At 37.1% G+C, this 10,516-nt stretch overlaps 1 protein-coding gene across 1 annotated transcript; it reads left to right on the forward strand.

Moving 5' to 3' along the window:
* The first annotated feature begins 597 nt into the window (after positions 1 to 597).
* On the forward strand, positions 598 to 9,944 carry LOC148960509 (cortactin-binding protein 2-like). The gene is made up of 10 exons (XM_089112274.1): positions 598 to 793; positions 1,267 to 1,425; positions 1,734 to 1,871; positions 2,982 to 3,061; positions 3,188 to 3,274; positions 5,013 to 5,112; positions 6,159 to 6,380; positions 7,308 to 7,439; positions 8,643 to 8,694; positions 9,133 to 9,944. The coding sequence occupies exons 2-7, from the start codon at positions 1,281 to 1,283 to the stop codon at positions 6,317 to 6,319; spliced, it is 711 nt and encodes a 236-aa protein (XP_088968400.1). The 5' UTR covers positions 598 to 793; positions 1,267 to 1,280; the 3' UTR covers positions 6,320 to 6,380; positions 7,308 to 7,439; positions 8,643 to 8,694; positions 9,133 to 9,944.
* The last annotated feature ends 572 nt before the right edge of the window (positions 9,945 to 10,516 follow it).

A 10,516-nucleotide genomic window follows, 5' to 3' on the forward strand; every position in this document is an offset into this window, starting at 1 on the left:
TTAGGTTGTTTCGAGTAAAGAAATTTTTTTGAAAAATTTCAAGATTTTTCAACTTTTTTGCAGGTCCGGGGTCATGAATTTTTTCAAAAATCACCAACTCATAATTTTCCTAAAATCAGCATAAATTTCACTTAAAGGCACTTTGTTGCGTAACTGGGTGACGAGTATGCTTTGAAATTGTGATAAGTGTAGGCAAGGTTTCCATCAAAAACATTCGCTATACAGTAATCTCTACTGTCTTTGTATACATTTTGTTTGAATGATGCACACTGTGGACAAAAAAGATTTTCTAATTCATTATTTCATATAAATATAATTAATTTTTAACAAATGATGCGAGTAAAATGTTTTTTTAAATTTTGGTGATAAAATTATATGGTTGTATGTACATAGCCTTAACAACAACTGCGCGCGATAGGCACTGAATCAGAATTTACTTATCTTTCTCCTTGCCGGTCGGTTCATTACGACACTCAAACAAAAACAATTACTAATGACCTCATAAAATGTCGAAAATGTCAAAATTACAGAGACATCTAATGTTTTCAGAGACTTTTTAAGAACGCCTTTTACGCGGTACCTGGCCACTAGTGTAAATTTCTGCGACATCAAACCTGTTTGTTGCCTTTCATCGCATACATCGGTAAACAAAACTTCTTTAATTATTTGCAAGAATCTGAACTGAAGTATTGTTTCCACTTTTCTATAAACTTTGACTTGAGGCTTTTAATTCTAGATTCCTGCACTCTTCTCATTGCAGTTGCCGCAGGTTATGGCTGGGGCTTTTCTGATGGTATGCTAGTGACCTTTGAAAGTACTTTAAACATTTGTGAGAGTCTGTTATAGGTGCAGGAATAAATTCTTTTGCTAGATAGCTGCATATCCTAAGCAATAGTTGGCTGGCTTTGAATAACACTTGTTATGCAAAGGATCCTTTATGATTTTTTAAATTATTTTGGAAATTAACGTCCACAAGCCTGAATGCAAAATAAAACATTATTCTTTATTTGCTTTAGTTTGTCATGTAGTGCCTGTGTAATACTGTCAAAGGAAATCTTCAAGGGATTTTATTAAAATTCTTGCTTGATTTTTTGGACAATGTCAGATTTGTCTTTGTTATGCTTCATGTTTTTCAAGTTCAAGTGGGACGCTTGAATTGATTTCTTTGTTTGCTTTTACTAGCTAGATGTGGTTAAACTTCTCTAACTTCGCTGCATGTCTTATCTGTCAAGTTGGTAGTATTTTTTTCTGTATTTTGTATTTTAGCAGATGGTTTGGTGATGTCTGATAGTATTCTAGACTTCATTGGTGAATTGCGGCTACAAAACGAAAGTGAATGGATCTCAGTTACAGAGGCCGTGAAAAAATTTTTCTTGGATAAGGTTCCTTGGAGAACGTCTAGAGGTCTGAGCACGAGTAATGCTGGTACGTCACTTCCGAATTGATTTTCTTTGCAAATAGGCTCACATGTGATCGTTTGACTTTTTTTATAAAATCCACAGTGGTGTTTCGTAAAAATACAGCACTTGGTGTTGCAATGCTTATCAAAGCTCAGTTAGCTTCACGATGGTGACAATTTTATTCCCGGTAGATTATGACCATATCAATGTTTATGCCAAATTAATTATGCCGTAATTTCAGGCCTTAAAAGTTTGCAGTTGTATAAACATTAGCGTTTCCCTTGAAACTTGCGATGTGTTTTGCCAGTTTCTTAGCCTTTCTCCGTTTTACAGCGATTTTCCAGTCAAGCGTCAGTCGATTTGAGCTAGGATCTGTTGCCTGGACGCCTACAGGGTTTCCTGCAGGTATCACGCCTTGGACAGCAGCATGGCAAGATAGATCGAAACCTTACCTGACCATTCGTCTCAAAGGTACTGTTGCAACATGTTAACCTCTTTTCCCCTCCAAGAGCCTCAACTCGCTTTAGAAAACGTTCACGAGTTTCGGTCCTTGTAGGGAGCCTCCATCCGTCAAATCAAATCAAACAATTCATTGGCTGAAATCATCGAATTAGTTCCAGAAATCCTTCCTAATTTATATTGAAAGTGAAGAAATCCCCCAGATTTGTTCTTGTCCATCGCCAGTTTTTACTGACGTCAACCACGAATTGATATGGTACTGATTTTCATAAGAAGAAAAATCCCTGTGTTAGAGTGACTACGTAATTCATCAAATGAGTATGCAATTGGAATACCACAAAAAATTTAACTTACGTTTCCTAACATTTTCAAATTCATTACCTTTTTTGATACGGTGTCACCAACATTCAGAAAGGACAGTTAAAAGAAATATGCTAAAACCTCCGGCTAGTTAGATCTGTATCATTGGAAATGTTAATACATGATTAGGAAGACATTAAAAAAGTTTGGAACTTGCTTTTCAGGACAACTCTTATTTTTTAGTTTCCGTCTCCTATTTTAAAAATTCAACTACATACAATTTATCAGTTACATTAATACAATACTACACACAATACAAATTAAGCACAAATCTAAAAACAACAGAGAAATAATAGCCTACATATCAAATTGTATGAAGGGGAATTCCTTAAGGAGGGACTCTCTGAGTAGTTGGGCTAATCCAGGAGAGTGCACCACTTGTTTTAAGATTGAATATGAGTTATCCCTAAACATATTTTAACTTATTTTGAGAGCTTGGTCAATCTATCCTCTTTCCTTTCTTTTTAGACTAAAGATGCACCTAAATTTCTGCTTTTAAGTTATGGTCAAACATAAAAGGATTTTTTATTGATGCACTTTTACGTTGTAGTTGATAACTGCACGAAAAATGCTCTTTTTTGGTTTTCTTTATTTGATAAAGTTTATATATATTCTTAACAATATTCTCAATAATTGTTTATCTCTGATTAGAGGTATCTAGTTTGATTTTCGTAACGACAAATTGATTAATCGTTTGCAATTTTCATTGTCCTAGAGCTTTTGTCCTAACGGTGACAACACTTTTTAATCATTGCTTTTCAGATGAAACAACTTCAACATTTGATTCAGTGGCATACTCTACGTCTTTAGAAGATACTTCGTTACAAGAATATTGCAGATTGGTGAGCTATTCCTATAGCTTGAATTTTTGTTATAGCTTGAAGTTTTTAACTTATTTGAAAATACACCCACTGTTGATGACAGTAATAATTTTATTTCCACATAACATATATGATTACCATTTTCAGATTAAGCGGTACAGAAATGTGCTGTTCATGACTGACGACACGATAGAGGCTAAGCATTTCATTTCCTGCTTCTCCCATTGGCTCAAGGTATGTTGTCTACAGTATCCTCCTTATGATATCGACCGGTAAGAAAGCAGTTAATGTATGTTGCTTAGAAAGTCGTTTTCCCTGGACTTTACTTTACTTTCATTTTACATCAACTTTACTTTCAATGATGTAGAGGATTTTCTAAGTGCATATCGTCCTTTGGGTTGTCTCATTATAACAGGTTGCATTAATTTGATTAATAATGAATTTTCTACTTTTCATGTCTGTTGTTTGTTCCCCTGGATAGAATAAAAAATTATTTTGTTTGGATATTTTCCATATGAAAACTTGCTTAAAAATAAGCTCACCGTGATAGAAAATTTGTTTTCACCAAATTCACCAAACGTAAAGAAAATTTGTTTCCTATTCATTTCCCAAATTTGAAATTTTTAGCGTAAGTAATATTACATAGTATCATATTACATTACGATTCCTTTTGCGCAGTAAGATATGTATATTTTTGTATAATTGACTCATGGATTATAAGAAGAACACCTTGCGCAGTAAATACTCTAGTGTCTTTAATAGAAGGGCCCCCTTGTATTGACTTCAGAAGAATTTGCCCTCCGCTCTGTCGCTTATTAGTACCCGCCCTTCTATTAAATTTTACAAACCTGTCATGACCAGGACACGCAATTTTCACTTGTCAATAATTCCTCTTGTTATGTTTGTCTATCTTTATCTCTAACCATCTATCCATTATCAAGTAACCAGTGTCACCATCCTAATAATTCCACTGCCTTTTAATTAAAAGATTTACCAACATCCACTCCTTTTATTAGCTCCCCTTTGCCATTGAATTTTACTGACATTTTATTGAAAATTAGCCAACCTGAACATCCCCTTCTATTAGCAACTCTCTTCTATTGAAAACTGGCCGACATGAACACCCCTTTCTATTAGCACCCCTCTTCTATTGAAAACTGGTCGACATGAACACCCCCTTCTATTAACAACCCCTTTCTATTGAAAACTGATCGACATGAACACCCCCTTCTATTAGCAATCCCCTTCTATTGAGAACTGGTCGACATAAACACCCCCTTCTATTAGCAACCCCCTTCTATTGAAAACTGGTCGACATGAACACCCCCTTCTATTAGCACACCCTTCTATTGAAAACTGGTCGATATGAACACCCCCTTCTATTAGCAATCCCCTTCTATTGAGAACTGGTCAACATAAACACCCCCTTCTATTAGCAACCCCCTTCTATTGAAAACTGGTCGACATGAACACCCCCTTCTATTAGCACACCCTTCTATTGAAAACTGGTCGACATAAACACCCCCTTCTATTAGCAACCCCCTTCTATTGAAAACTGGTCGACATGAACACCCCCTTCTATTAGCACACCCTTCTATTGAAAACTGGTCGACATAAACACCCCCTTCTATTACCTCCCCCTTCTATTAGAGATACTAGAGTACGTTTGCAAAGTTCGCTTTCTCATCTAAATGGAAACGAAACAAATGTTTTCCGTTTTCACGTAAGCGTTTATGTGGAAGGGGTTTTAAAGCGTTTGTTACAGGATCTTGTCATTTGAGATTTTCTTAGAACTCGATAGGAACTCTGCACGAAAGGGCATGTTCACAAATTAAATTAATTTATAATGAGCTATATGCTTTATTATATGCGCACAATTAGCTGAGAATCCCATTTTATTATGAGCTGTATTTTTATACGTATATCCAGTATTGCATGTAACTTGCAAGGATGAAATTTATTTTTCAATCAGACCATGGACGAAATTAGAGGCAAGACAAGTTTTATTGCCAGCGTTGAAGAGAATGAGATTTGCACTGCTCAGGAACTTGTGAAACTGTTACGAGAATATGGTTGGTATCTCCGTAAATTTGTGTTTTATTATGCACCCTTTATATGTCCCATTTATAGGTTTTTACTAGAACTAAATATAGTTTCATTTCAATCCAATGCGTTTCCCATGCCTGATTTTCGCCATACTTTCCGGGCTACTGCGCGAAGTCCAAAATGACCTTGGAAAATTTCATGTGAGAGTTGTTTATATGCGCGAGGGTTTTTGAAAAGGAAAGGTAATAATTTGTTTCTGAAGGCAGATTTGTGATTTGTATTACGTAGACGGGCATAGTAGTTGATTGGAAGCATTTGATTTGGCTAAGCGTTTTTGAAGCACATTTATTTGAGGGATTGTTGTTCGCATGTATAAATTCAAACAGCAGTGAAAGAGTGTATTTTTTACGAACGAATCAACCTTTTCTCAACAAATGCTATTTCCCGATAATCAATGAAAGGACGTACTAGAAATCATAATTACTTTCATGGATTATATTTAAAAATATAGAAATTTTTTCGCAAAAATACAACTCATGTTATGTTTCTGTTATCTGCTAAATATGTACCCTAGCATATATTGCTATATAAGTCGTCATACAAAGTCACATACCATATGTAGACGCACATTTTAACTGTCTTCTAGTTCTCAAACATAACGTGTATGGCTGTTTAATGATCCTGGATCAATCAATGTGCTTTGAAACATCTCAAAGTGTTTTACAAGGAAAGGCATTCTAATTAATTGATATGTTAGGTTGGATTAAATTTGGCTATCTTGCCAGTGATAGGAATTGTAGCTCTCCTGGTGGACATTGGAAATCTTACTTTTTGCGTCTTTGGGAAAAATAATTATGATAAATTGACAAAAATAACTCCAATTCTGGCCTATTACATTTCAGTAAAATGTTAAAAAAATGCTTGAAAATTACGCTATTGTTCCTTTTGCCACATACGGTGCTTGGAAAAAGTTTCTCCATAGCACCCCATTTCCACCTTCAAACGGTGTTGTATTATGTGATCAATGAGCTTAGGCGAGTCCATTGCAATGCAGTTTGTTGTCCCTTTTTAGGAGCTTTGGTTGAGGTGAATCGCGAGAGACCGAAGTGCTCAACAATTATTCTGATCGACGTTGATTTCATCCTTAATCGAAAATTATCTTCGGATGTCTTTGTTTGGCTTGGAAAACGTGGAACAGAAGAACCCTTCTATCTAAGCAATGGCATGGAGTGAACAGTCAGCTTTACTATTTGCAAAATGACGTCATCGTACTTGCATATGCAACGAAGACAAGGTAAATAACCCTTACAGTATAGAACAACGGTATGTTAGGTTTCCGCTTTTCCTTGCTATTTGGAGAGTCAAGGTGGTATTAATTGTTGGAAATATCATTTATTTTTTGTCATCAACTGTCTTGCTTAAAGTAAAGGCGATTCCTGTATGCGAGCCGTGCCCATAGGCCAAAGCATGGAAACAAAGGATGGCCAGTTCCTTCAATGCAGACTTCATCACTTCCCCCCCGCCCCCCTCAAAAAATGCAGATACTGTCCTATTCTCGTTTTCTTTAGCTTCCCCGTCGTTGTTAGTCCTTCCCTAAATAAAGGATAGAGCCCAACCTTCAGCCTTCAGAACTGCAGCAAAATTGCCTTACCGCGGTCGATAGCCTGAGCTACTAAGGGACATATATTTTGAAGACAGTACAGCTGTAATATTTACAGCTGCTAACGTATCTATAAGGCTGATAGAGCGCTATCCATGAGAGCTAGAAAGGAGACAAAAGTTCCATGAGACAAAAATTCTCTTTATTAAATCGTACTTCTACCCAACCTTGAGCACCATGTTCCCCGCCAGAGTTTGGAATAGCACATCATTTTGAGTAATCCTGTTCATGCGACTAAGAGATGTGGCATCGACAGAATTCAGATTTGTACATCTGAAGTCGATTGCTTCAGATCTAGTTTGCCAAATCAAGGATATTTCAACCCTTTCATACTATGCATGAGGTTTTTCGTCTCAGTTCAAAAATGAACACTTTGATACACTCAGATTTTATGGGGACGTTGTGTGTATCAAAACTACTTGTAAAGCAACAATCTTTATATTATTCAGTATTGATTTTTAATCAGTGTTTCTTGCCTATTTCCGGCTTTTTTTCCAGCCATTTGCAGCCAAGATTTTAATACTCTATATTTACTTGTTTTAAGTGCTCACTTTTTTCCAGCATGGACCGATTTGGGCAAAGAATTCATAGATTTTTCAAGTTAATTGATCTCCCACCAACCATGCCTGTTCTTCTGCAACGTTGGCTCCGACAAAAGGCAACACGAAATTCAGAAAGCCGATTAAACTTCAGGTGAATATCTTTGTAGTTTACTTTTTACACTTACAGGAGTGTTATGGCAGCGAGATTTTTAATAGCCGGGTTATTGGCTCTTTCACTTCTACAAGCTACTTTTTCCAATTTAGTTTTTAATTCTCTATGGGACTGCTTTTAATTGTGTGTGCACAGGTGCTCTCATAATTTCAATCTGGCAGAGTCTTCTTATTTTCAGTTTGTGTTTTGTGCCATCCTCCGAGAGCCCTGTCCAGCTATTCACCTGCCACATGACTAGTGCGAAATTTAGCACTTGATTTTTATGGCTGCTTAACATTTTCAACAATCAGATTTATACATTTAATGTCAATCTTAAATTAGATACCTTTCTTACAATCCAATCATACTCCCATATGACGTTAATTGTCAAGTCACTTACAGTTTCAGAAACATTTTAAGCTCTTCTCAGTTCACAATCTCTGAATGTTGCTTGATCCATTTTTAGGGAAATTGATAACTGGAGCTCCTGGTAAAGCGATGTTTACAGAAGATCTAGAATCGATCTTGAAAAGCTAGACATTAAATTGGATATGCCAGGTTTGTCGTTATTGTGAATCATGTTCATTTTGTTTTCAAAATTTGAAGTTCATTTTTTGTAGATGCCAAAGGTCGAACCATTCAATTTTGTTTCTTTATTTCGTAATTCGTTGTCACTTGTGTAAAAGTTGTTTCATCGTATATCTGCTTAGGCTCAATGTCACCTGGTGCTGCCATAAAATGCTCAAACACTTGTTTTGATATGTCACAAAAACCAAATAAAGTCACACTCAATTTTCTCAGTATCTTCAGTGCCATTTTGGTTTTTACTGAAAAATATATCAAAATGTATTCAAAGCTAACTAGTTGTAGGTACCAAAGGGACGATTTCCAGCTTGCTTTAAGAAATTGAGAATATGTAAGAATGTGCCTTCTGATCAGATCACTTAGTTTATAGTCTCTTTAATTTTTGCTAGTTGATTTCAAATTGTTCTGTAATTTGGATGCAAACATGAATCGATTCGAAAAGCACTTTGTATTGTTACACACAAAGCCATCATTTTATGGACAGTCAAGCCAATGTGTTTCTGTGACTGCAATGTGTTTCATAAATTTCTGTTAGTTCATTGGCCGTTTGTGTCAAGACATGATCTAAGCACGATTAACAAACCTGCATATTACTCACTGTCATTGTTTTCTTCGCAGATCTTGGGCTGTTTCTGTCTGCTCCTTTCAGTGATTCAGCCGGCCTTAAAAGGTAATGATTTCATGTTTCATGTCACATAATTTCGTAATATAATACGTTGATTATATTGATGTGGATGAAATGAAGACTTAAGACAACACTCAAAATCTTTCTGGAATTGTTGGTTCCCTTTCGAAGAAGGCGGCTTAGTCGCGTGCTTTCTGTAGAAATGTGCTGGGAAATCGCTTAATCATGACGAAATTTACATGCATACTGTACAGAAAGCAAAAAGGTGTCATCATAAGTGCCTAGGCCTAAGCAAAAGTTCCTATGGTCCATAGGCTCTATGTTTCGTGCGCCTTAGATAATACTGCGCCTCTGCTTGTCCTTGTGTCTAATACGGCCTTAATTTCATATTTGGTAAGTTGCATGCCGTCTTCCTTCTCCCCTTCCTCGTTTGAAAATAGAAACCCTGCACTAATTTTACATAAGGTATCCTTTTCTTTGCAGCTGGGCTGAAGACCTTTGGTTGCATCACTTTCTGCCACAAGTCGAGAGTTCTGTGGAGGAGCAGGTTGCCGAGGCAACCAATACTCAGCAGGACTTATTGATCCAAGTCGCTCTGAACGCATTCTTAGAAGGAGCTTTTTTGCCGGGCTGCCCATGCAAATTAGATATCGGTTAAGTGAGGACTAAATTTTTAGATATTTTAATCGACTCTGCTAGACCTAATGCTGTCTGACCAGGAGGAATGTACTCATATTCCAGAGATTTTGTCGGTGGTCGAAACAGGAAGATTTGACGAATTTCCGTAGATGCTTTCATCTAAAGGAGGGACTTGAAAATTTTTTAGAGGAAATGACCTGTCGTTGTTTCATTTCCCTGGTGCAAATCAAGTCCTGTTTCGGATGCCAACACTCTTGTTGTTCATGTGTGTAACACCTTTTGCAATTAGATATTACTTTCACAAAGTTTTTAAAGAGGCCGGAAGTTTCTCATAATGTGCAGGCCTAAAAGGGGACGTATTTTCGTCAAAATTTTCGTCGCAGAGGCACCATCTTTTACCTTGTTACCTAGCAGTCCAGCCATATGATACTCTGGGTACCAGATCCTCAATAAACCGGGTATAAAGTATTGTAGACCACTGCGGTGGCAAAGAAGGAAGCTCAAATGATTATTTCTGGAACTAATTTCGAACTACAGTATTCTCTCCAATTAGCGGACACTCTAAAAGGCGGACGCCTCTGATTAGCGGACAAATTTTTACTTGCCGATCGTTTTCTTGTCAAAGTTTTCTGGTCAGAAAATAATTTCAACCACTTTGACGCTTGACAATCTAGTTGGCTTTTTACAGTTTCGAGCTTCTTTACAGCCCATCTTTACTAATTTTTTTGTTCATGAAAGTGTTGCGTTACGCGCAATTTGGTTATTTTTTCTCTTTTAGTGTCTAAGTTTAACCCGATAGCCACTAACTACCCAGACTACACCCAGAGGTGGCGCCAGAAATCTTCTGACAGAGGGCTTGGAGCTTCTGACAGGGGGGCTAAAATGACTAAAGTATGCAGTTTTTTTGTCTAAAGTCTTAAGAATGCCGTACGTTGTTTTGTCAAATTTGCTCCGATAGTAACCTAAAATTTCCCCCGATGGAGGGGGGGCTAAGTGCTTCCGACGAAGGGGCTGTAGCCCCCTAGCCCTCCCCTGGCGCCACCACTGATTACACCTGTTAAATACAAAACTAGGGTCTATTTTGAACTTCGGAACTTGCATTGCAAAACTTTCCAAAAGGCGGACACTTTCAATTAGCGGACACCTTGCTGTGGCCCCGACGGTGTCCGCTAATTGGAGAGAATACTGTATATTTCTCAGACGAAATAATGGAGACTCTGTCGCCCAG

Source organism: Rhopilema esculentum, chromosome 3 (genome assembly GCF_057945365.1).
Source record: "Rhopilema esculentum isolate cy_ngs chromosome 3, ASM5794536v1, whole genome shotgun sequence".
Classification (NCBI taxonomy): Eukaryota; Metazoa; Cnidaria; class Scyphozoa; order Rhizostomeae; family Rhizostomatidae; genus Rhopilema; species Rhopilema esculentum.

Bases quoted from the DNA above. Each gene is read 5' to 3' on its own strand.
- LOC148960509 (XM_089112274.1), top strand. From the start codon at position 1,281: ATGTCTGATAGTATTCTAGACTTCATTGGTGAATTGCGGCTACAAAAC. The intron at 1,426-1,733 runs GTACGTCACTTC...TCCGTTTTACAG, and splicing joins TCTGAGCACGAGTAATGCTG to CGATTTTCCAGTCAAGCGTC. The intron at 3,275-5,012 runs GTATGTTGTCTA...TTTTTCAATCAG, and splicing joins GCTTCTCCCATTGGCTCAAG to ACCATGGACGAAATTAGAGG.